Source organism: Oncorhynchus kisutch, linkage group LG12 (genome assembly GCF_002021735.2).
Source record: "Oncorhynchus kisutch isolate 150728-3 linkage group LG12, Okis_V2, whole genome shotgun sequence".
Lineage (NCBI taxonomy): Eukaryota > Metazoa > Chordata > Actinopteri > Salmoniformes > Salmonidae > Oncorhynchus > Oncorhynchus kisutch.
In genome coordinates, this window is record NC_034185.2 from 27,223,328 (window position 1) to 27,248,611 (window position 25,284).

At 40.3% G+C, this 25,284-nt stretch overlaps 4 protein-coding genes and 1 non-coding gene across 6 annotated transcripts; 1 reads left to right on the plus strand and 4 right to left on the minus strand.

The window, feature by feature from the left end:
- Nucleotides 1-344: 344 nt before the first annotated feature.
- Nucleotides 345-4,757, minus strand: LOC109900796 (meprin A subunit alpha-like). Its single transcript, XM_020496622.2, has 14 exons — nt 4,648-4,757; nt 4,543-4,567; nt 4,275-4,331; nt 4,130-4,170; nt 3,808-3,883; nt 3,527-3,644; nt 3,148-3,323; nt 2,836-3,057; nt 2,529-2,675; nt 2,139-2,354; nt 1,851-1,985; nt 1,417-1,743; nt 1,013-1,183; nt 345-917 (listed from the first exon to the last, which is right to left on the minus strand). The coding sequence occupies exons 1-14, from the start codon at nt 4,708-4,710 to the stop codon at nt 850-852; spliced, it is 1,842 nt and encodes a 613-aa protein (XP_020352211.1). The 5' UTR covers nt 4,711-4,757; the 3' UTR covers nt 345-849.
- A 1,988-nt stretch (nt 4,758-6,745) lies between these two features.
- Nucleotides 6,746-11,116, minus strand: LOC109900798 (meprin A subunit alpha). Its single transcript, XM_031837297.1, has 14 exons — nt 10,956-11,116; nt 10,791-10,815; nt 10,649-10,693; nt 10,477-10,517; nt 10,242-10,317; nt 9,975-10,092; nt 9,570-9,745; nt 9,140-9,361; nt 8,770-8,916; nt 8,426-8,641; nt 7,862-8,326; nt 7,460-7,633; nt 7,157-7,234; nt 6,746-6,993 (listed from the first exon to the last, which is right to left on the minus strand). The coding sequence occupies exons 1-13, from the start codon at nt 11,013-11,015 to the stop codon at nt 7,185-7,187; spliced, it is 1,815 nt and encodes a 604-aa protein (XP_031693157.1). The 5' UTR covers nt 11,016-11,116; the 3' UTR covers nt 6,746-6,993; nt 7,157-7,184.
- Nucleotides 11,117-13,247: 2,131 nt separating this feature from the next.
- On the plus strand, nt 13,248-13,329 carry trnas-gcu (transfer RNA serine (anticodon GCU)). The gene has a single exon. It is a non-coding gene; the product is annotated as a tRNA-Ser (tRNA).
- Nucleotides 13,330-14,849: 1,520 nt separating this feature from the next.
- LOC109900805 (protein FAM177A1-like) lies at nt 14,850-16,715 on the minus strand. Its single transcript, XM_020496634.2, has 5 exons — nt 16,603-16,715; nt 15,818-15,973; nt 15,666-15,720; nt 15,411-15,505; nt 14,850-15,058 (listed from the first exon to the last, which is right to left on the minus strand). The coding sequence occupies exons 1-5, from the start codon at nt 16,621-16,623 to the stop codon at nt 14,864-14,866; spliced, it is 522 nt and encodes a 173-aa protein (XP_020352223.1). The 5' UTR covers nt 16,624-16,715; the 3' UTR covers nt 14,850-14,863.
- A 715-nt stretch (nt 16,716-17,430) lies between these two features.
- On the minus strand, nt 17,431-24,988 carry LOC109900802 (BRO1 domain-containing protein BROX). Of its 2 annotated transcripts, none has more exons than XM_020496631.2 (13): nt 24,881-24,988; nt 24,208-24,341; nt 24,019-24,125; nt 23,754-23,850; nt 21,846-21,941; nt 21,613-21,685; nt 21,223-21,328; nt 20,794-20,883; nt 20,567-20,652; nt 19,965-20,046; nt 19,698-19,848; nt 19,437-19,596; nt 17,431-19,234 (listed from the first exon to the last, which is right to left on the minus strand). In XM_020496631.2, the coding sequence occupies exons 2-13, from the start codon at nt 24,306-24,308 to the stop codon at nt 19,145-19,147; spliced, it is 1,239 nt and encodes a 412-aa protein (XP_020352220.1). In that variant the 5' UTR covers nt 24,309-24,341; nt 24,881-24,988; the 3' UTR covers nt 17,431-19,144. The 2 variants fall into 2 exon arrangements, with proteins under 2 accessions (XP_020352220.1, XP_020352221.1); XM_020496632.2 differs by having other exon boundaries at nt 24,208-24,338; nt 24,881-24,963.
- Nucleotides 24,989-25,284: the final 296 nt, after the last annotated feature.

Genomic DNA, 25,284 nt, shown 5'->3' on the forward strand with positions numbered 1-25,284 from the left:
CACTTATCATTATTCACGATTCATTCAGATTAAAGCTGACAGTCTGTATATATTATTATATTGTTATTTACAGTATGTCATTAATACTAATCATGGAAATTGATTAAAAATTATTGATATTATACTAATAATCATATGTAATTTAGATAATGTAGATAATGAAAAAATGCTGGCAATTTTCTTGAATGATTAATTACCTATTTATTTCTTATTCTTGAAAATTTGTTGCAGCCCTCCCATATATGCAACATTTGTATTTAGATTTTTTGTCAGGATGACAGAAATGAAAGTATAGAAATGTGCCCTTAAATCAAAATAGGATGAGAGAGAACAATGTGGTGTCATGTTTACATGTGGTGTTTTTTGTTGTTGTTGTTTGGTTAGTGTTGTAAAAATAATTGAGTCTGCACTTTAACCTCACAATCATTGTATCATTTCAAATCCAGTACAGAGCTAAAGCAACAACAACATGTGTCACTGTCCCAATACTTTTGGAGCGCACTGTACATCCTTATCTTTTATTCTGGTTATGGGTGGCAGGGCAAATGGTGGATAACTGGTGAACAGACTAATGTTGGAGACAATACTTTGAAGAGTTTGATTTGAATCTGTTAAAAGCTGCACGGAGGTGCATTTCACAGCCTACAAATAAACAAACCAGTATCCAGATGGAGGCCACAGACAGATTGTCAAGACAGTGTTTAACATTACAACTGACACATTTACTTGTATAGGCCTGCCAATGTTTACTTCCACTGCCTTTCTGTGAATGTTTGAAATAAAAAGAAAAGTGAACATTGACATTTAAAAATGCATAAAGTCTGCATCTGATAGTTGTTCTGGACAGCCTCAGTCCTGACTCCGGAGATGAACTGGAGACTTAATTGGAACTTCACTTTTGATCAGCGGAGTTAGATCTGGAAATACAAAACGACAGGGGACATGTTTAACACAGTTTCAAGTGTGATCCAAAAAAAATCTCAGAGCCCTTTGAAAGTAGAGTCAGGCGCACCTTCAAACTCAACGAAGAGAATGAGGTCATCATTCTTCAGGTAGCTCCTACTATTGAGGTGGTAGTGGGAGAAGTAGGCGTTCCAGCCCCAGGTCCAGCCATGATAACAGTCACAGGACGGGTCGTACGTCCCCATCTTGGACGGGTTATCCCAGTACAATATGTTGGAGTCTGAAAGATTGTTATAAATAAGCAGATAATCTGCATATAGATTATGTGAAGGCAATTGATTTCCATGTCCTGATTTATATTGATGTATAGATGTCTTGTTATGCTGACTCATAAAAATGTTGGTAATTCTATGACGATTGTTTAACCAAAAAGCTTTAATAGCCACAATAATCTGAGTGTGAGGAAAAAAAAATGTATGTGCCCCTTTGAACCAACATTAGCCTGCCCCATACCTGGGATGAGATGAGTGGGACTGGTGGTGAAGCTGTAGGAGAAGGACTGCCTCTGCCTGACGTCAGAGTCCTGGTCCAGCAGTGTGATGGTAACCTGTCTGTTCCCTGCCGGCCACTCCAGGGCCTGGTCGTTCTCCCCGGTGCTCAGGTGGAAGAAGGCCCCAATGTACCCATCGTAGTAGGAGTTGGGTAGCAGCTGGATGCCAAAGGCGTAGCCCTCGGGGCTGTAGAAACGTGGGCTCTGGATGTACTCTCCTGTGGCGTAACTCTTCATGTACTCGCTGAAGTTCTTGATACGCCATGTTCCACTGGGGCAGCGTGTCTCCGCTAATAAGAATAAGAATAAAGACAATAAAAACTTCATTCACATAGCATCTGTGATACACATCGAAGGGTTTTACAGTTACTTCAAATGTTAAAACAGAGTACCGTACCTAGGGTGATGTCATCCACCTGGATCCCCCCCAAGGAGTTGGCTGGGTCGCCCCTGATCCCCTGGAAGGCATAGCGGAACTTGGAGTCCATCGTCAAAGGAACGTGGGCAATCTTCCAGGAGTGGTCGTCATCACCTGTGAAAACAGATGCAGGGTAATGATCATTTTTAAGGTTGAACATTTTCAAACTGTACCTGTTGAAGCTATATCATGATGCTACAACGCATAGCACAGCCATGGTTTATCAGATTATTGAGCATGGCTGTTCACCAGTTTTCTCAAGCCTACCTATGAAATTCCCAGCTGCAGTAGGGGATAAGACTTTGCCTTTAGCATCCTCCTTCCTGGTCCAGACCACCAGCTTGTCCTTGGAGCTTCCAGTCATCTTGTAGAAGAACTGCAAACACTGCAGATTCCTCTTGGGGTGCAGGACCCTGGATTCCAGAAAGGCTGAGTCGCCTGCCCGGCCGGTGTCGGTGTAGAAGTTCATGAAGAATCCTGCATCTACACAGATACCAAACAAGATGTTATCTTAGATGTGTTATGGTAAAATAGTTATGAATGCCATTCAGAATGGTTGATAGACCTGTGTCCACCCTTGCCATGTGTAGGGGCAGGAGTTTTTTTCTGGACAATGTCAGGGATCCTGACCCTAGTATTACTGTATGTTAACCCTACCTTTGCACTGGCCAATGAGAGTGTGGTCATGAGACCCTGGCTGGCTCATGGTGCGTACCCAGTCACCATCGTCGTTACGGTTCTGGATCATCCCACAGGTGTTGACGGTCTCAAAGGCACACTGGTCCAACAAGGTCAGAGAGGAGGCTACAGGACAGACATCATACACAAGCACACTAAGCAAACTTAATCAGTTAAACATAACATAAGTTAAACACAACATCAGCAGTTTTCTCTGGTCAAATCAAGTGATTAGGAAAAAAGTGATGGTCCTCCTGATCAATTGACCTGATCAGGAAAAACTCACAGCAGTTATACATCCTGTTGAGCCTCAGTAGATCCAGGCTGCTGAAGTCATTGTACTGGCCCAGCACTTTGGTCATTTCTGGGTCCTTGGCTGTGATGGTTGGGTACCGTGGGTCTTTGTTAAAGGAATATGGACCGTAATGCATGATAGACTCGTAGTCGTATGGCGTGTTCTGGTCGGTGATGAAATCATCAGCGTATTTATCAAAATTGTGGTCCATACCTGTAGAATGTACATACAAAGGTTGTGGTAAGTCTTACAATAAGGCTGGCCATGCAAAAATGTTTTGGGTGTTGAGCTCTTGAACCTTACCAGGCAGGACTTGGTCCCACCAGATGTCCACATAGTCATCTCGGTCGGTGCGAGACTGTTCATGGTAAAAGCCCAGGGCGTGGAGGAGCTCATGCATTATGGTGCCTTTGTAGTCACAGGATGGGCCCAATGACAGCTGTTGCCCTGTCTGTAGGTCTCCGACCATAGACCAGCACCTGCAACAATTCCGTGATGCCACAGCAGTGAATTATCTCTTGAACACGAGAGACCAATCTTATCCACATAGTGCCAGTGTGGGTGCAGACCTTTGTTCCAGCCAAGCAGTAATGCACAAGATTCAACTCAGGCTGTTAAGACTGTGATCATTAGCAGAATCGAGTGGAGGAGCAGACTCGTATATCAGAAAAACAAACTATACCCATCTAGCTTTTCAAATTTGATAAAGCTCTTCTCTCCTTCATAGGGTTTGAAATCCACACAGGATTTCAGCCGGTACATCTCAAAGGCCTGGAAAATGACCCCCTTGGCATTCAGGTCTGAAATACAAACAAGGGATTAACAGACTAGAAATATTATCATCTGTATGTGTATTGATTATAATGGTATTGGTAGCAATACCCATAGTTCAGTATTCTTTAATCATGGTTTATCACCAGTGTAAATCATGTTATTAGGATGAGAGATGGTGCACATTTTTACCAAGGCTGTCAGCTAGAATGTAAGGGATGGGGAATTTCCACCTGAAGGCTGGATCCACAAGGGCATTGCGTCCAGGCTGATAGAGTGATATAACTTTTATTACAACACTTAATTATTGATTGCACCGGAAGTACTATCGTTGTCTTTATTGAAATCACATCAATCAAAAATCGAGATAGATAAAAGGTCAAAGTTTCATTTATAGAGTGCGGGCTATTTACCACACTTCTTTTTATTATTGAAAGCCCTATTTTTTCTTCTAAGTCGAAAGACAGCGAACATACTTGCAGACAATGAGAGGTTTAGCACAGTACTAACTTACATTCAATGCAATGTCGCCCTCAACAACAGGGGTCTTCAATCCTATGGAAAATCAAAGATTATAGACATGGAAGATAGTTTTAAAATACCACAAAATATAATAGCAAATACATACACTGTATACCAGTACGCACAAAGAAAGTTACCTGAGTTGACGAAGGGGATGTCTCGTCGTATCACCTCATCAGCATCAATGGCAAAGGCTACAGTAAGATCCACAATGTTAGACAATGAATGCATTTTCATTTGGCTATAAACCCATTTGAACACTTTTTCTTAGACCTGTCTTGGATCTACAAATATGTCTTGTTATGTAAAATAACTCACCAATGTGACATGAGCACCATTCGGGTGCATTACAAATGTATACATACGATTTGATTAATTATAGGTTCAATAAAAAATAGTCCTCACATTTCTCCTTTGACATCCGCCTAATCTGTGAAGTGAGATGAGAATGTTGTTTTCAAAATCACGCATTCATGGCAAATGCATTAGATAGAGAGAGAGAGATCTTACCGTGAATGCAGAGGACGGAGACAGCAGCAGTCCCAGACAGCACAAGACCCCCAGTAGTGACATTTTGGAGAGGTTGACCACAGACCTGATACCACAGCACTAATTAAAGCCCTTTAAATACTCTTAATACAGCAAGCTGGAAGGGAAACTTTGACCCACAGGTGATCATGTTACATATCAAAACTTCAATACAACACCAATACTTTATTGTCGTGTGGAAACTGTCTTGTCAGGTTCAGTGGAAAGTTTTGGTTAATAATCAGATATGGCCATGAAAGTGATAAGTGTTGATAAGTGTGTTCAAGAGTGCAATAGTGGGGTTTTGAGTTCTGCGAGCGTCCATTGGCAACAACATAGTAATTACACTGAACCACAATATAAACGCAACATGCAACAATTTCAAAGATTTTACAGTTAATTTAAGGAAATCAATCAATTGAAATAAATTGTTGGTCACAGATACCTTAAAAGAAGGTAGGGACGTGGATCAGAAAACCAGTCAGTATCTGGTGTGACCACCATTTGCCTCATGCAGCACGACACAGCTCCTTTGCATAGAGTTGATCAGGCTGTTGATCGTGGCCTGTGGAATGTTGTCCCACTCCTTTTCAGTGGCTGTGTGAAGTTGCTGTATATTGGCTTGAACTGGAACACATTGTTGTATTTGTCGACGAAGAGCAGCCCAAACATGACATGTCTGGTGAGTATGCAGGCCATGGATGAACTGGGACATTTTCAGCTTCCAGGAATATGCTACAGATCGTTGGGACATGGGACAATGCTGAATTTTTTATTTATTTTACCTTTATTTAACTAGGCAAGTCAGTTACGAACAAATTATTATTTTCAATGACAGCCTAGGAACAGTGGGTTAACAGAACGACAGATTTGTACCTTGTCAGCTCAGGGATTTGAACTAGTCCAATGCTCTAACCACTAGGTTACCCTGCCGCCCGTAACGTGAGGTGATGGCGGCAGATGAATGCAACGACAATGGGCCTCAGGATCTTGTCATGGTATCTCTGTGCATTCAAATTGCAATCGATAAAATGCAGTTGTGTTCATTGTCCATTGCCTACGCCTGATCATACCCTAACCTGACCACCACCATGGGGCACGCTGTTAACAATGTTGACATCAGCAAACTGCTTGCACACAAGACACCATACATGCTGTCTGCCATCTGCCCGGTACAGTTGAAACAGGGACTCAAGAGATGGTTTCTGACAGCTTGTGCAGAAATTATTCACTTGTGCAAACCCTCAGTTTCATCAGTTGTCTTGGTGGCTGGTCTCAGATTATCCCGCAGGTGAAGAAGCCGGATGTGGAGGTCCTGGGCTGGCAGGGTTACACTTAATCTGCGGTTGTGTGGCCGGTTGGACATACTGCCAAATTCTCTAAAACAACATTGGAGGTGGCTTATGGTAGAGAAATAAAAATGTAATTATCTGGTAACAGCTCTGGTGGACATTCCTGTAGTCAGCATGCCAATTGCACTCTCCCTCAAAACTTGAGATATTTGTGGCATTGTGTTGTGTGACAAAACTGCACATTTTAGAGTGCCCTTTTATTATCCCCAGCACAAGGTACAACTGTGTAATGATCATGCTGTTTAATCAGCTTCTTGATATGCCACACCTGTCAGGTGGATGGTTTATCTTGACAAAGAATAAATGCTCACTAACAGGGATGTAAACACATTTGTGCACAACATATTATAGAAATAAGCTTTTTTTTGCATATGGAACATTTCTGGGATCTTTTATTTCAGCTCATGAAAATGGGACCAACACATTACATGTTGCGTTTATATTTTTTGTTCAGTATATATTTCTATGGGTAATATAACATGCTATGGTAACAATGCAAACATATTTTAGATTATGAATATGATGATTGAAGTGTGTGAGATCAAATGTATTACAAAATGAACATTTTGAGATACTAAAAGTGAATCATAATAATCCCCTGTCATTTAAGTGACATATAAAGGAGCCATGATCCTCATACGTATACAAATATATATATTTTACTGTGATCATATCTACGAAGTGTTATGTAATATTGATTTTTATTCCATAACAAAAAAATCCTGTGCAACAGAAAAAACATAATGAAGCATTTATTTGAAGACTCAAACTTTAATGAAAGAATTTGTGAATAAGAATGTTTGAACAGTAAAAACAAATAACATTTCAAGAGTTTTTAGTGATTTTATAAAGTTTTCAAACCAATCAAATTTTCTACAAAATAATTTATAGTTACTCACAACATTAGTTTAGATAAATTGTGCTGTTATTTTCTGTACTCTTCTTGAGTCTGTCCAAATCCTCAGGACTGCCGGTTCTGCCAAAATATCAAATACAAAGACACAAAAAACTAAATTGGAACAATATTAATGAAAATACAAATGTCAGTCTACTTTAAAAAGTGACTCTCGGAAATATCTCACAAAATCCCCAGCACAAAAATAAAATACATTTTAAAGAATTTAAAATAAACAGCTTACCTCCCCTCGGTGGCAATAAAATACGTCCTCACTCCTTTGGGTTGATGGGAACCTCTGTTTTTATCAGAGATGTTATGTCTATAGAGACATTAAAAGCAGTGTGGCCATTTAATCAGCTGACCTCAAAGTCTAGCAAGCTCCTTTATTGCTCTGGCTATCGCAAAGCATTGCAGAAAGTCAAATCCTGATATCTGACAGTGTTGTAATAGTGTGTGATCTGACCAGTAATGATACTAATCCTCCTCCACATTTTTTTTGTAACCTTTATTTAACTTGGAAAGTCAGTTAATAACAAATTCTTACCTTCAAAGTCGATAAAGATGATGAGGTCATCGTTTTTCAGGTAGTTCCGTCGTCGCAAGTCGAAATGCTTGATCATGTTGCGCCATCCCCGCGACTCTCCCCTGTAGCACCCACACCCTGGATCGTAGGTCCCCACATTAGTTGGATTGTCCCACCACAGCTTTCCATCTGGAGCTGAAGAACACAGAAACATACTGTATATCATTAGACTATTAAATCACATTATAGCTGTTTCATTGCCGTCGTAATCTGACCAGATTTTGGGCCAGGTATAACAAACAAAGCATTTCCTGATTTATCCAGATATGATTAAGTTAAGCAAAGAGAAAATACTTTAAGGTAAAGTGTACATGAAGACAAATCTAACCTAAAGTGTATTCTCTAAACACAGTAATGACGTACTCTTAATCAGGTCTGTAGTCAGACTGCGAGCAGACGACATCCTCAATTGAATGTCAGGATCCTGGTCCATGACCACGATTTTAGCCTGCCTATTCAGGGCCGGCCACTGCATGACCACGTCATTCTCCCCGCTGGCCAGGTGGAAGTACATCCCAGTGTAGCCCCCTGTGTGGTCACTGTAGTCAGAGACGGGACGCACACGTACACCGTAACGATAGCCCTCTGGGCTGTAGAAGACTGGACTGTCCATGACGGTGTTATTGTTTGCAGTGTTGAGGATTCCAGTGAAGTTCTTGATCTGCCAAACAGCGTTGGGACAGCGAGTCTCAGTCAGGCTGATGTCATCAATGAAGATTCCTCCATTGGTTGTAGATGGATCTCCTCGGACACCTTGGAAAGCATAGCGGAACTTCTCTTCGATCTCCATGGAGACGTGGACAATCCTCCATGTGTGGTCGGCATCTCCTAGTTTACAAATCGAAATGAAATCATGCAGTAACAAAGTTTCAACCAAAGAGGATAAACAATACATATATCAGTGATTGTATATATGAAAATGAATACCCCAGATGGTGTGTATTTTCTTCAGTTTGCGAACTGTCCCAGTCCCATCGTCCATCTTCACCCAAATCACAAGTCTGTCCTTTGGTCCGCCTGTCATCTTGTAGAAAAACTGCAGACACTGCAGGTGTCTCTTGGGGTACAGGATGCGAGACTCTAGCAGAGCTGACTCGTCCTCCTTCCCGGTGTAAGTGTTGAAGTGCATGTAGTAACCTGCATCTAAAAGACCACAAAGATATCACACATACAATATGTTAGAGCTCTTCACTCTAATGGTTAGGATTGGGGGTATGGTAATCTACTCCTAGAAGTGGTTGAACTGAGGTGATGTATTGTTGAACTCTGACCTCTGCATTGGCCAATGAGAGTGTGATCCTCATTCCCAGTGCTGCTCTTGGTGTGGACCCAATCTGCATCATCAGTGGGGCTCTGAATCATCCCACAGATGTTGTTGTACTCAAAGGAACACTGGTCCAGGAGAGTGAGAGGGGAGGCTGGCAACGGAGGAGGGGCATATCTCAGTCGACACGTGGATCACAATGAAGCAACTATAATTTGATAATCTCATCTGACACTAGAACATTTTAACTTGACAAAAACGGAGAGGTGATTAGCTTGTATTTAAAACGAGTAGTTTGCATTTTCCTACACTGCTGCCACACAGCTGTGTCAGGAAAAATAGGTAACACTCTCTGTCATATGTCTCACAACACTTACAGCAGTTATACATCCTGTTCAACCTCAGCATGTCCAGTTTGCTGAAGTCCAGGTACTGGCCAATGATGTTGTTGAATTCTGGGATGTTGGTGGTGATTGTGGGAATGTTGGGGTCCACGTTGAAGGAGTATGGCCGGTAGTGCATGACAGACTCATAATCGTAAGGAGTGTTCTGGTCAGTGATGAAGGAATCATCGTATTTGTTGAAATTATGTTCCAGCCCTGCAAGAAAGGATAAAAAACATGTTATACTAAAATGTTCCCACTTAACTAATAATGGTATTGCATCTAGACAGTCACATGTTGTGAATAGTGCTAGGCTGAATAGTGTTAATGCTGGGCAGTAACAAAACCCTCCACTTGGCCCTTTGTGGCCAAGATCCACTACCCTTGCTGTCTCTCATCAACCAGAGGGCTGACTGATACTGACCTGGAGTGACCTGGTCCAGCCAGATCTTGACATAGTCGTCTCTGTCCTGGCGAGACTGCTCATGGTAGAAGCCCAAAGCGTGGAGGAGCTCGTGTTCAATCACAGCCTTGTGGTCACAGCCATCGCCCAGGGACAGGATCTGTCCATTCTGCTGGTCCCCAACGCTGGAGAAACACCTGGCAAACACAGTTCAACGTTGAGTTATATGGATGTGTGAGGGCAGACATGTTTAAAGTCGAATGTTAAAACATTGCAGCAGTTACGCAAGAAGGCAATTGTTTTGCGTAACAAATTGACTGAGATTTGTTCATTTAGTCTGTCCTGGTGAATGCATACATGAAAGCTATAGAGCGTTCTATGTAAAAGCAAGGGCTGTTGGACAATATGTACACTGTCAGCTCATACCCGCCTCTCTTTTCAAACTTGATGTATGTCTTCTCGCCTTCGTAGGGCTTGAAGTCTATGCAAGATTTCAGACGATACATTTCAAATGCCTGATGGACACAACCTTTGGCATTCAAATCTGACAGACAAGGAAGAACAAAGCTAAGACATTACAAGTGGCTTACAGTGTAATAAATTGATAATATGCCTTGTATGCTGTGTTGCATGTAAATAAATTAATTCAAGTCATTTTAGTTGGACTCTATATCAAATTCAACTTGCACTTACCCAAGTCATCTGACAGAATGTAGGGTATGGGAAACTTCCATCTGTATTTAGTGTCAATCAAGGCATTGCGTCCTGGCTGTTAAAAGGAAGAAAAATAGTCATGTACTAATTGGACTGAATCTTTCTGGACTCAGGGAAGACATTATAAAGATTATCAAAGGACAATGTTTTTTGTTTGTTTGTTTTTTTACAGCTATCTGATAACATATAGCAAAATAACGCCATTGGTTCTTGCCAGAATGAGCATATCCCCTTCAACCAAGTCTTCTTCTGCTCCTGTCAGGCCAAATATAATTTGAAAACAATGAATTGAACATTTGATCACTATTCATGTCATGAACATCAAACATTACATGTTTAATCAAAATGACCACATACAAACATCCTGTTAAGTTCCTCAAACTCACCCAAGTTAAGTAAGGGGTTATCATCTTCACCGTTTCCGTATACCTCTGCACATAAAAAGCATGGCTCAGATCAAGACATGCAGGTAGAATCATTTTGATGTATTTGGAATTAACTTTATGGTAAGATATTTGGTTGACATACCATGCACACGAGAAGACAGAGGAATCTGTCCCCCCAAAGAGAAACAAATATTTAGCAAATAATAAAGATGCTAGAATTTCAATTCCACTATTCCTTTAAGCACTACCTTTACATGTCTAGTAATCCTCTTCACAATCATAATTCAAATGTATTGACTGTACTTACAGTGTACGAACTGGACAGCGCAACCAGCCCTGTCAAGAAGAGAAGTGTCTGCATGGACATGATGAATATGGCTAGACTAGTTTCTGCTTTGGTTTAAGTGTCCAAGTGAACCAAAGGACCTTTAGCCCTTGATAAAGTTTATGTCTGCTATGGTAAAAAGTAACTGGGGGCCTTGAATCTACAGTGCTGCTGATATGTGGGACGTTATAAAACCAGTTCAGAGTGCCTCCCCAAACAACTCAGGGAAAACGAATGGGGGACAACACTCATTGGCTGGGGGGGAATAACACTTTTTTATATGACAATCAGTGAGACTGCCACCACCTGGTAAGTATTGAAAACTACCCCGCTCTGCGTATATGTTAAAAACAAATACTGACTTGTGTTGGTGCTTCTTCTAAAAAAGCATGCAAAACAGAGTCAAAGCTGGCTAATGAGATCTTCCCTCCCCGGATTTGCCAATGATTTACATTAATGGTTAACCTTGCTTAACTGGTAGCATCACCATTGCCAATGGTTTCCACATCTGCCCAGAGGGAAGGGTGTAGTGTTTCATTATTCTGAGCATTTGGGAGAATTGCTTGCAGACACAGCAATCAATTCAGGCCCTCAAATATATAAAGTATTTATTTGTTAACAATTGACCTTGCAATCACCATAAACAACAGGCATAGTATCAAACGGAGTATAGAACCATAATTGGTAACATGACAAAATGTAGGCTTATGCTTTACAAAACACGGTAAACAGAATCGAGGAAAGGAGGGGGTGTGGTGGGGCAGTGGGTTATTGGAATGCTGCTTCATGTAAAAGTTGGTGTATTTTTCAGTTTTACAGCACTCTTCTTTCCATGGGGGAGCTTCCTAAAATATGGGAGCAAACTAAAGAACATCTCATCCTCTATGTCCTCCATTCCATCCATCTGCCACCTCCTCTTCTGGCTGGGCCCATAGGATCCTGATGCAGTGTCAGGAGAGGGAGCGTCCTCATCGTCTGCCTAGTCCCCCTCGATCTCGTGGATAATGAAGGCTGATTTGTCATCCACGCCTTCTGTGGCACTTTTTTTCCCCTCTCCATTTCCTTATTTCCCCTATCCTCCAAGTCAAGTGTGGTGTCTCCTTGCCAGCTCTTGGCCTGGATGAAGGGGGTGAGGAAGGACATTCTCCTGCTGTGCATCCAGTTCTTCTTGTAACTATCTGGCTCCCCAGAGGCTTTCCTCTGCTCTTCAGCCTGCTTGAATCTGACGAGTGTGTCCCTCGGGTTCTTCCATTTCTTCTGACAGTCATCAACTGAACACACCAAATGACACGTCAAACAAAAAAAAGAGGGGAGACAGGGAAAGATATCTGCATTTTACACAAATAGAGCAATCTCAATCTGAGCTATCAAAGGTTGAGGGAAATACACACCATGCAATTTCTTGAATCTTATGTAAACATATATTTATTTCTAATTTACCTTATTGCAGGGATCACATTGTTGTTTTATTAGGTAAATAATACTTGGCAGGTAGCTAGCTAAGTATGTAGCTAGCTATGTATGCGGTTGGCTACCTAATAGGTGAGAGAAAGTTGTGTAATTGGTCAACAACACAGCTCAAGCAGGTAGCTAGCAAGTTGGCTAGTTTACTTGCGGTTGTGGCTAAATGCTATACTGCTACGAACGGAAGTGACGCAAATACCGTCTAAATCTTAAAGAGAAAATGTCGTTTCGGGAGAATTTCTGCATTTTAATTATCCCTAAACCTAACAATTGTCCTACCCTTAACCTAATTATCCTAACCTGCTACGAAAAGTCCATTATCTTCGTAGTTATATACCATCTAGTCCTCACCCTTACGAGTTAGCTAGTTAAGGTTATCTTGCTAGCAGCAAGCTGTCCTTACCAGGCATTTCCACTTGCAGAGTTACAGCTCTCCGTGCCCTTGCCTTTCTCTGTGAGTCCTTGTAAGAGTTAAAAATTATGTTATACAACTCACGATGATCCGAAACAGACTAAATTACTCTGTCAATCATTTGCATATTGGCTTTCAAAGCATTCGCTGCTGTTACTGGATATTTGTTGAATTCAGAATGCGCCAGTGTTTTCTTACGCTGATAGGTCCAGTTTAAAAATTATAACTGGCTAACATTAGCTATCTACCACAATGGAATGATTAAGACAGATGTAGCTAGCTAAAATGTATACATTTTATTTATACAAATCAGAACGATTCTGAAATGCAACGTTATATGTTGTGAAAACATATGCAGCTTCGTTTGATAAAGCTAACTGTTTAGCATTGGGTAGAACGACGAGGTGGCCGAGTGGTTAAGGCGATGGACTGCTAATCCATTGTGCTCTGCACGCGTGGGTTCGAATCCCATCCTCGTCGAATTATTTTGGCCCTGTCCTGAAGGTAGTTATATGTAGCAACTAACTATGCTCTACAAAATATGTCTGACATTTTCTCGCATACTGTACAAACGTATTTTGTCAGAAATTCAATCAAATTGAAGGGATGCATGGGAAATGTCTTTTTTTTTTTCAAATCCAGCAGAACCTGAGGTCAAATGCTATTTCAGGTATTTAAATTACTTTTCAATACATTTCAAAACAATTATTCATATCACTTTTATTTGAAAAAACAAGTCGTTTGATTTTGGAAAGTATTTGAAAATGATCAAATTCTGACGCCCATGAATTTAACCCAGTTATTTGAAATAAGTATTTGAAAATACAGTGCTTTCAAATACAATTTGGAAGACAATTAGTTTGTTTTGTCAAACAACCATTCAAATACTAAAATAACCTTCTGAGAGCTGGGAGAAAAAATAAGGGATATATTATATATATACTCTGAACAAAAATATAAACACAACATGCAACAATTTCAATTATTTTTCCGAATTATAGGTCATATAAAGAAATCAGTCAATTTAAATAAATAAATTAGGCCCTAATCTATGGATTTAACATGACTGGGAATAGAGATATGCATCTGTTGGTCACAGAAACCTTTTTTTTTTTTAAAGGTAGGGACGTGGATCAGAAAACCAGTCAGTATCTGGTGTGACCACCATTTGCCTCATGCAGCGTAACACATCTCATTCACATAGAGTTGATCAGGCTGTTGATTGTGGCCTGTGGAATGTTGTCCCACTTCAATGGCTCTGTGTGAACTTGCTGGATATTGGCGGAAACTGGAACACGCTGTCGTACACATTGATCCAGAGCATCCCAAAAATGCTCAATGGGTGACATGTCTGGTAAATATGCAGGCCATGGAAGAACTGGGAAATGTTCAGCTTCCAGGAATTGTATGCAGGTCCTTGCGACATGGGGCCGTGCATTATCATGCTGAAACATGAGTTGATGGCGGCAGATGAACTAGCTATTATGAATTACGTCACGGTATCTCTGTGCATCCAAATTGCAATCGATAAAATGCAATTGTGTTCATTGTCCGTAGCTTATGCCTGCCCATACCATAACCCCACCGCCACCATGGGGTACTCTGTTCACAATGTTGACATCAGCAAACCGCTCGCCCACACAGCGCCATACATGGTTGTCGTCATGTTGTGTTGCTACTATGCGTGATATCATCGAAAAGCCCAGAATGTCCTCTGAGGGACAACAGGACTTAATACAGTGGCTTGTATGGCCTCAGTGATATGGACCAAGAACTGATGTCCACTAGAGAGGACAAAAATGTATTACTGGGTCTCAGGAGTATAAAAGTACTGGTTTTGGGCAATACTCAAATACACAGAAACAAGTATTTTAAATATCAAATATACATGTATTTGAACCCTGGTTTGGTAGAAACCATAGCGAGAGGAACAGCAAAAAATACAATCATCAACATGAATATTAGCTTTCTTAACACATGTTAATATGTTTAATTCATAATAGCTAGTTCTTTCTCAGTGCTCATTATCATTTTGATAGCCCTTGTTGTGGGATCCTGTAGTTCTGTGCTCAATGTTCTGGGAGGCTTGAGAACCAGCAGGGGGTCTGTGGGAGCTTGTGGCCCCATATTCACTGCTCATCCTTGAAGAAAGGTGAATTCTCTCTGTTCCTTCCTCATAAGAGCATTCCGTTTCTTTACTGGCTGTGGTCTAGAAGTGATAAAAACTGTTGGGTTACCAATGTTTCAATTATGTTTAGAAACTCAGACAGAATTGAGTTTTGTCTGAGTTTGATTGCTAGAGTTGATATGTCTAATCAAGAGCTAAAAATGACTGATGAATGGAAACATTCATATGTGGCTTACATTTCTGAATATGTCATGCAGGCTTTATATGTAGGTCTAGGAAATTTTCCTGGCCACTTGACCAGAACAGGAACAACTGTTGGGCCTAATGCCAATTGTACCTGGTCAGCTCACATTGTCAGGAAAAACTCATGCCTGGCCCTATGTGGTCAAGAAAGACTATGTGATGTGTTATGTTATGTGTACAACTACCTTACCTTAATGGAACGTTGATATTCGTCTACAGCATACTGGTATTTGGCAGTGTTAAGGCCAAGTAGACCAGCCAGTTTTTCCCCAAGAAAATCACAAGCTGAAGACAAAAATACTTTATGTAAGACCTTTTCAAAAATGTATTTATTGTACATACAGTGGTAAAGCAGTATTTCTATACATTGACTGAATTATATGGAGTACACTGCCTTGCTGAATTTTAATGTTTCAAGAGCACACTGGAATGGAATGCAACTTACTGCGCAATGACTTCCTGCCCAGAGACCAAGTATATGCTCTCCACGGAAGTTTAAGCTAAAACACACAGGTTAGTGCTACATTTAGACTACTAATGGACAAAAAAGTATTTCTACTAAGAATCTAAATCTTATCTGTTTGAATACTTCCATACCATGTCTTCAGGCTCCCTAAACACCTGCTCATGTGATGTATCCTCCTCTTCCTCACTGTTATCTTCCTCTAGAGTCTCACCGCTGGAGAAATGGATGACCCTCCTCTGCTGGGACAGAGAAGGACCCCTGAACTGTGTCCCCTGAATGTCATGGCCCTGAGAGACACACTGGGAATTACTCCATATCCTCTCGAATAGCCCTGTTCTGCATAAACAATTCATATAGGGTCTGTGGTTGTGTTGATAATGGTGTCTGTGTGCGTACTACATAAACTTATGGTTAGCAATTTCCAATGGCGCCATCTATTAGTCAAGGGATAGTCTTAAAGCTAGAATCTGCAGTTGAAACAATAACAAAGTGGATACCCCACCTCTGTTTTGGTAAAAAGCTGGGGGAAGGGCCTAGAAAAATGCAACCACTCAAATACATAGCTCTATGGATGCACCCATGATATCGATATGATAGTTTTAACCATGTTTTGAGGCTATACAGTGTTTGTTTACATTAACAAGCTTACATTTTTGATTCTGATAGGGTATGACAGTTCAACTAAGGTCATGAGGCATGTATACGTTATATTCAATGAGTATATATCATACATCTAGAAATCCAAAAATTGATGTAGCAACTGCAGATTCTAGCTTTAAAGAGCTATTAGCAAGATCCATGCAGGTAGCAAACATAAAAGTAGCTCTGAATTGAGATACTGAAAAAGTAATTATAAAGAAAAGCATGTAACCCTCCGACAGGTAAAACCTTTAGCATTCATATGAATAGCACTTACTTCTTTGAAACTTTCGCTCATTCTTCACTGAAGAAAATGTTTTCCTTTCCTTGTGCTGCTGTCTGTAGAGTATAAATGTTTTCTCACCTCAGAGTAAATACATTTCCTCCACTTTGATGCTACTGGAATGGTCAATCAAGGCAAAAGAAAAAAGCAAGATACCAAGTCCTTCGTTAGTTTTGAAACCTGATACACACCAGAAACACACATTTGAGTCATGATTACTGTGTACACAAGTCAGACAGGCTACTCATTTCAGTTCCTTCGAAGGCTGAGGGTTGGGCTTTTTCAAATGCCAAGGTTTATTGATAACTGTTATATGCAGTACTGTTGTTCCTCTGGCTAATGATACTAACCATAGACATAGAAAGAGGATGCTAGTGCCCAAAAGCCATTGTTTTTGCATGGGCAGAGCCATTGAGGACTTTCACCATTTTGAGGTAGTCAACTGGGTGGGACTTCCTATGGTTTAAGGAAGGATCACACGAGGAGTGATCAACCAATGAATTGTACTCTTGAGCAAACATTCAATATAGGTGGCAGTAAATCAACAACCTTGTCTTTATACCTGTTCAAGCAACACTACAGGTGGCAGTTTGTTTGCTAACCCATAAAAGTAGAACAAACTTGACTACTTCAAATGGAGATGGCCTCAATGGCACTGCCCATGCCCTCACATACACCATAATAGGACATACAATGATGTGATGTCTATCTAAGGCTGGGATTTCAGGAAAACCAGGGATTTTGAAAGTTCCTGAAATTTTGCAACCCTAACTACAACACACACCAGGAAATGTAATGTTTGAACTTAACATAAAATAGTAATTCAGGTTTCTTGATGTTTTTATTTCCATTTGAAACACATTTTCAATGAAGGACACCATTCGAAGAAGAGTAATGTTAGACTGGTGTATACATTATGATACAGCAAATGACATGTGTTCATTAAAATAAATACAATTGGTCCTTGAATGTGAAAATCCATTGTTCCAAGAATAAAAAGGTCTTGTAAAGATAATATATAGTCTGTGTTATTTTCATTCTAATTTAGAGCTGGATACAGTACATCTACACTGAGGTCTGACATCGGTGTGACTAATAAGATTTCAAATGTAAAGCCATTCAAATGGGCTCTGAGGTTGCACAGAAAGAATGCCAAATTGTCTTCCTTGATTGGCAAATTAGTATACTATACTAGTGGTTACTTGTCCCCCTATTGTACTACCTTAGTAGAGGCTAGTTGTCATTAGTTCTAAAAAGCTGTTAGGAAATGATGGCGAATCAGTACTCTGAAAGCTATAGTAATGCATACATATGGAGTATATCAGTCATTTACAGAAAATAAAACTGAGTAAATGAATTTGATAGATTTCCGTACATAGTGTAAAACCATGTGCCAAAGTACAACATTATTCCCTTCACTGAAATGGTTTGAGCAGGTTGATTGACATCATATTTGAATTTCATTAACCATTATTCTATTGTTCCTGCGCTCATCAATCAGACTTAACAGCAACCATGGCCACTAGTCTGGGTTATTAAAAAAAAAAAATGAGATCACAGGAAGATCCGCAGGGTACAATGTTATGGAATGTTCAGAGAAATATTTTGAGTAGAACAGGCATGCTCATATCAGCTTTATAAATTACATTTTTATCTGCAACATTCAGCACATTGCGCTCTCCTGACTGCTTCCCAGATGTTGTTCCATGTTCCTGCTGAACAGTTGGCCTTGCTATGGTTATTATGACCTAAGACAAGCACCGCCTTGTCCTCAAATCTCTAATAAAAAGAGGGGAATATTTCACAATGGTTACTATAATAAATACAGGCCCTACCCAGCAATGGAGAGTCTTGAGAGAGTATGAATACTCTCTGTATGTACAGGAGTGTCCTTTCAGTTAAGAAAACAGATTAAATTAGAGAATCGCAGAGACAGAAAAATAAAATAAATGAAAACATATGATTTGCTCAAATGATTAGATATTCATCATGGAGTGTTAAGTTCTTACTATACGATTTGTCAGTTTCTTAAATGAGTAATAAATAAAGATCCAATATGACAGGGGCTTTTAACAAAATCCCCAACAGCACTAGTGAGAGAACAATTCAGCTGTAAGTCTGACCCAATAATATTTTGTCCCAAAAAATGTGAAAACAGCTACGTATAAAATGAAGTACAACAGATGCTACCGTAAATCACTGACCATAAAACACTACATGTAAAACAAGCCAATGCATGAATAAATCCATGCTTTTCTTTTGTTCCTTGTTGATTAACATTTCTACTCCCATATCTATTATGTTATCCCCCCCATCACCAATAACCTTTTCTCAGAGGCCATTTTATACTCAATGACTGAATAGTCTGGCTTGGTAGCACTGCATATCAGCATAATGTAAAACATTTTACCACAAATCAAAGAAACAACAAGGACTTTTCCTATGGTTTACTTTTCATGGAAAGGAAATGGGACTCCATATCTGTGTTAGGTGGAATTTAAGCCTGTGTACAGTATGGGAGTAGTCTTCCTGTTGTTTAAGAGATGATGCAGCCTGTATCTTTCTGAGGCTTCAAATCTGGTTCCTTCATTGGCTTAATAACCTCTTCTTCCCGTTTTGGTTTGGCCTGCAATCAAAATAGTGAGGGGGAAAAATGTGAAACCTTTTGTCCCAGACAAGCAAATGAACAAAACTCTATCAGTGTCTTTATATGATTATTATCAGTAACAAGACAAAATATGTGAAGACATAACTTCAAAACAAAATCAGAGCACAAAAACTATAGTAATCAAGTTATGTTTCAGTGCCAAATGGCTGAGCAGCATTACCTTCTCGTCTTTGGCCCCCTTGGTGAGGTCAAAGGTGGCGTAGACTTCAGGGGTGCATTGCTCGCTGAGCACTGGGAACTCAAAGGAGATTGGCTCAGCAAGGCCATAGCTGGCCTTCAGCTCCAGCTGGGGCGCCTCGGCTGGGACCTTGTGGAAGTATCTGGAGAAATGAAACATTTGTGTATAAATGCTACAATTGCTTAATGTTATTTACTCTAAACAAATCAATGTTCTTCGGGAGGTGTGTGTGTGTTGACTCACATGAATCCGTTTTCTCTCTCGCACTTCTGCAGGGTATTTTTGATCAAGCCACCCAGCTTGGTGAAGAAGAGCTGCTCAGAGGGCTTGGCCGTGCTACCCGGCCCTTTGGTCTGACGGTACTCTTTGCACAGAGTCTCAGCTCTGGAGTAGCCTTAACACAGTAAGCAAGACCTGTAAATATTTACACTTCTGAAGATGAAGAGACACCTGTTAAGTGCTTCAAAAAGGCAAAACATGATGTATCATCTCTAGAACAGAAATACCAACATTTTTCTGCCTCTTGGAGAGATCTTATTGACTCCCCACACTTGTCACTAGAGAGGAGAGTCTGTCCGTGGTAGCAGTATGCCTGAAAAAGTGACAAATGAAGGGCATAAGCATCATTAGAAACACATTTTACCTCCCGAGTGACGCAGTGATCTAAGGCAGTGCTAGCTGTGCCATTAGAGATTCCTGGTTCAAGTCCAGGCTCTGTCGCAGCCGGCCACGACCGGGAGACCCATGGACATTGCACAATTGGCCAAGCGTCATCTGGGTTCGGGAGGGTTTGGCTGGCAGGGATGTCCTTGTCCCATTGCGCACTAGCGACTCCTGTGGCAGGCTGGGCGCAGTGCACGCTGACACAGTCGCCAGGTGTATGGTGTTTCCTCCGACACATTGGTGCGGCTGGCTTCCGGGTTAATTGAGCATTGTGTCAAGAAGGAGTGCGGCTTGGTTGGGTTTTGAAGGACGCACGGCTGTCTACCTTCGCCTCTCCCGAGTCCGTACAGGAGTTGCAGCGATGAGGGAAGACTGTAATTACCAATTGGATACCAAAAAACAAAAACGAAGACTTTCTCTCAACTGTCTAGAACTGCTCAATGACTTACATAGGACATGTAGAAGTGCTGTTTCAGCTGGAGGTACTTCCTCCACTTACTGCTGCACTCTGGCTCCAGGGTGTTCAGTGTGCCGTCTGGGAAGACAGAGAGGATAACATTCATTTGAATGATCAGGAGGACCAACAATGGTTAGATCCAGACATTCCAACACAATTTAAGATCTTGACTTTGTTGCATTTTTGTAATGAAGTGACAGGACAGACCTAAATACTTACCAGCTTTCTGGTAGAAGTTTGCAGTCTCGAAGGCCAAGGCTGCAATGAGAGTGGCGTTATGCTTGAGCTCAATCGCTCTGGCAATCGTCACTGCAAACAGAAAAAAATGGGTAAATAATTGCTAATATCATATTCATTGCAAACACTTTTATAAGTAGGCTATTCTCCCTCTCTCACATACACACTAATTGTTAGGTTAGATTACTTGTTAGATATTACTGCATGGTCGGAACTAGAAGCACAAGCATTTCACTACACTCGCATTAACATCTGCTAACCATGTGTATGTGACAAATAAAATTTGAATTGACTAAAACATGGGAACATGAGTTTGCCCTAAGGCCAGAGAAGTTTTCCTGACCAAGTCACATTTTCAGCTCCCAACCCTAGTCATTATGCAGAACAGTTGACTGGGTCCAGTGAAGCTACCTTCCTGTGCCTCTGCTTGGCACTGGACAATGTAGGTGTCAATGACTCTGGGTTCCAGGTCCCGGCCCTTCTCTGCTGGGGTGATGAGGCGGGGGATGTGGACCTCCTACAGAGGAGAGACCAGAGAGGAGAATGAGTCTGCTGCTAAACACAACCATGCACCAACAACCAGTGACCTGTGTCCAGGTTGATGATACTGTAATTTATTCACCATGTGTTGAGGTTAATGTAAAGTGGGCAATATAGGAACCATATGTTAGGTTTATCAGAGTGTACTTTTTAACTTGCTGATTATCTCTATGTAAAGTGACTTTGGGTGTCTTGAAAAGTGCTTAAAATAAAATGTATTATTATAATAATAATAATAATAATGAGATATGAGCTTATCACCTTGAGGTGTTTGAAAATCCCAGCAGCAAATTTCAGGCTCCTGTGGACATCTTTTGCATCTACCTCTGTTACACTGAAAAGGGAAGAAAATTACAATGTCAATGTGTACCGTTTAAAATATCGATATGTAAATAGAATGAGTGTGAATTGACATCAAAGTCATAAATGACCTAATTTGCATAAATCAGATGCATTGTAAGATAAATTAGTAAAAGCAGAAAATAAACACTTACTTTTCCTTTCCTGCAAGTCTTGAGGCAAACTTGGTGTGCCAAATTGCAACATTGTAGGCCATGGAGATCAGTTCAAAAATAGCATCTTGTTGGGCACTGTAAAGAGGCAATAGGACAGGATATTAATAACAATATTGGAGAGAGACTGTATTTCTATAATGAACAGAGACATCTGTTTGCAGTGAGAGAACTATGCAAATGTTGAACCTGAGTAATGATGTAATAACACATGTGTGTCACTTCACAGGAGAGGCATTTGAATGCAAACAACGTTTGCCAGAAATGCCTTCTGGAACATGTGAACTTTCATGTCTTAATAACAAACTTGTATGCCATCTGTAAATATGAATACAAATGTTAAATTACAAGCCTAGTTGGTTTAGCCACCGGGAAAAAAACAGGAACCTTCCCGCTAGCCATGATTGGCTGAGATAATGGCTGGGCTGGACATGCTGACATGTACCACGCTTCTGTCTATAACATGAGCTGCTTGGTATGTGTAGGTAATCCTTTCTAACACAGCTTTTCATGCAGGGTAGTTACATTAGGAGTTGGGATTATGGTTCAAGTACATCTGGCGCCGACAGAGATGGCCGCCTTGCTTTGTGTTCTTAGGAAACTATGAAGTATTTAGTTTTTTTAATGTATTATTTCTTACACTGTTACCCCAGGAAATGTATTACTTTTAGATATTACTGCACGGTTGGAACTAGAAGCACAAGCATTTCGCTACACTCGCATTAACATCTGCTAACCATGTGTATGTGACCAATAAAATCAATTTGATTTGATATGGTTCATTGTTTAGCTAGCTAGATGTCTAAAAGACTCCACTATGCAAGTAACCATTCCACTGTACCGTGTACACCTTCTGTATCCTATGCATGTGACAAATACACTAATTTTATTTTATATAGTGTGTGTTTACCAGAGACCTTAATTTGAAAAACAACATGACCTGCACCAAAGTCAAAGGAGGATATAACGTTAGGCCAAAAAATTCTCTAAATTGACTTGTAAATAATGATCTTGTGAGTTTATTTTCCTGTAATAATTAATACAAATTAGCTAAAGTTAAGACGCTGTCACCTATATGATCATTATTTTAACTGGCTAACTTAAGGTGTGAAAAATGCAGAATGGGTGTAGACAAGAGCTCTCCAGTATGTAAGAATATGTCAAAGATAAATACAGAATGAAGAGACAGAGGACGAGAGGTCAAGAGGACGAGAGGTCAAAAGGACGAGAAGTCAATAGAGTAATAACGATTAAGGGAAATAGTGTTTTTTCTGTAATAGGGAATTATTGATCAATGGTTCAGAGACATCTTCTGAAATAGGATACTTGTTATTTGGCCATTGGCTAGCTTTAAAGGAAGGAATTCTAATTGGTCAACCACAGGCTAGGGATGGGTTATAAAATGACATGCTGTCCCTTTGCTCTGGAGAGAGAATCACTGGAGAGAACCAGTGAGGACAGGGGAGAATGACAATCTACCGCCCCGTATGATTTGTCCTCTTTGAATAAACCTATTTTCCTCCCTCTGATTTGCTTGGAGTTTGTGTTATTGAAGAATGACATACATTGCTAACAAGTAGGTGTACCAAAACATTTAAGAGCCAACTTTCAAAGCAGAATTACATTCACATTGTTACTCAACTGTGGAGTTTGATATACCATTGTCTAGCTCTAAGTCTTTAATTTTAAACCAATGTAAAAAACATTTCACATTTTGCTTCATAAGACCGAATCGAGCCACTCGTCACATTTATAAAACAGGGTCAGCAGGAAATGCAAGACAAGTCTATTGTAACTAAAAATGTATGTGTTGACTGGAGACCTGACTGTGGGGCTGATGGAGGTAACCAACCACCTCTGTGAAACCACCTATGGGCTAGAAGCCTTTACCCTGGGGTGTTTCCTTGCAAAGTGTCAGTCCACTTGAAGTTCTGCATGAACCGAAGCTTGTTCTCTTGTGTGGTGCCATCCAGAGATGCAATGAATCCTGTGTCATGTCAATCAAAAGAGAGCCAACTAATTGTTAATAACAACAAAAGGAAAATAGTTAAGCATGTTGAGCTGAGTGTAGCTAAAAGACGTCACAAAAACACAACAAAACAGTGAGCCCGGCTAAAGAGAGGAGAAAAAGGCACAAACAAAACAGCAAATTCACCTTGTAAGAGTGAGAAATAAGCATCGGTGGCATTTTTCATGATTTCGGGATTGCAGGTGGTATCTGTGAACATCTCCAAGAGTCTTGCCCTTGTTGTTCTCAAGTCACTGATCAGGAAAATATACATGTAAGCAAACTTTTTTTCAATTGCCATACTAAGAATGGATATCAATTGCCAAGTCTACATACTTGCATATCTTGTTTGCTGATGGGCTTCCAGCAACTCCATAGAAGTTGAAGGAGACAGGTGCAGTTGCTTTCAATGGGTTTCGGTGGAACCAATGAGTCATTCTGTGGCTTGGATTGTAAAAGCTGGATGTCTGCTAGATGAGGCACAGGGACATGAATTAACTATTTAATACATAAATAAATTGGACATATAACGGCCTGATTAGCTACAAATAAAATACTTATGACAGTAAACGTATCTTAACTGCTGACTGTGCCTTGATGACACACAAATAGTTAGCTAGCTACAATAGCTAAGCGTAGGTAACGTTAGCTAGCTAACATTAGTTTCCATACAGGCTAGTCGGGTTAGCATATTGCAAGACGACGTAGCTATTGTAAACACATTACACACCACATTGTTCGTATAATGTTACTAGATAATGTTACCAAAAAATAAATACACATGAATATTAATAAGTGATTTGTTACGTAACCTCTATCCAAATGTGACAACAGCAACTCCAACTAACGTTAGCTAGCTAGCTTGCTAATGTAAACAAATTGGCATCTAGCTTGTTGTTTGCCTAATGGACTAAAAATATCGAAAATCTAAAGCCACAAAATTCAGATATTTTTCATGATGGATCATTAAGCTAGTTTGTACAATATTGTGGAAGCGATGTTTACGAACCTTGGATCTGGGAACTCTTACAATCTGAAGATGCACTTCCGGAAATAAAGGCACAGAATGGTTCTTGACCAGTGGAAAGAACGTATTGAGTCATGTGACCATACGTTGCTTTTTGCGACAGGTCTAGGATCCGTTTTTCTGCTCTAGCTGTAATGTTAATCAATCGAAATTAAAATGTTAAAAATGATCATAAACCAGTTAAAACTATAGGCTGCACCAAATATGGGAGAGTTTTGGGCATAAAGTAATTTGCTCACATCGAGACATGTTATTCAAACCAAGCCCATTTACAAACCATGCATTCTGAAGAATGGTATCACTGATTGACAATGCCATCTTTTATTTCCCCATATTGTTAAACATTAAAGGATGAGATGAGAAAGCAAATAGACAGCTATAATGCG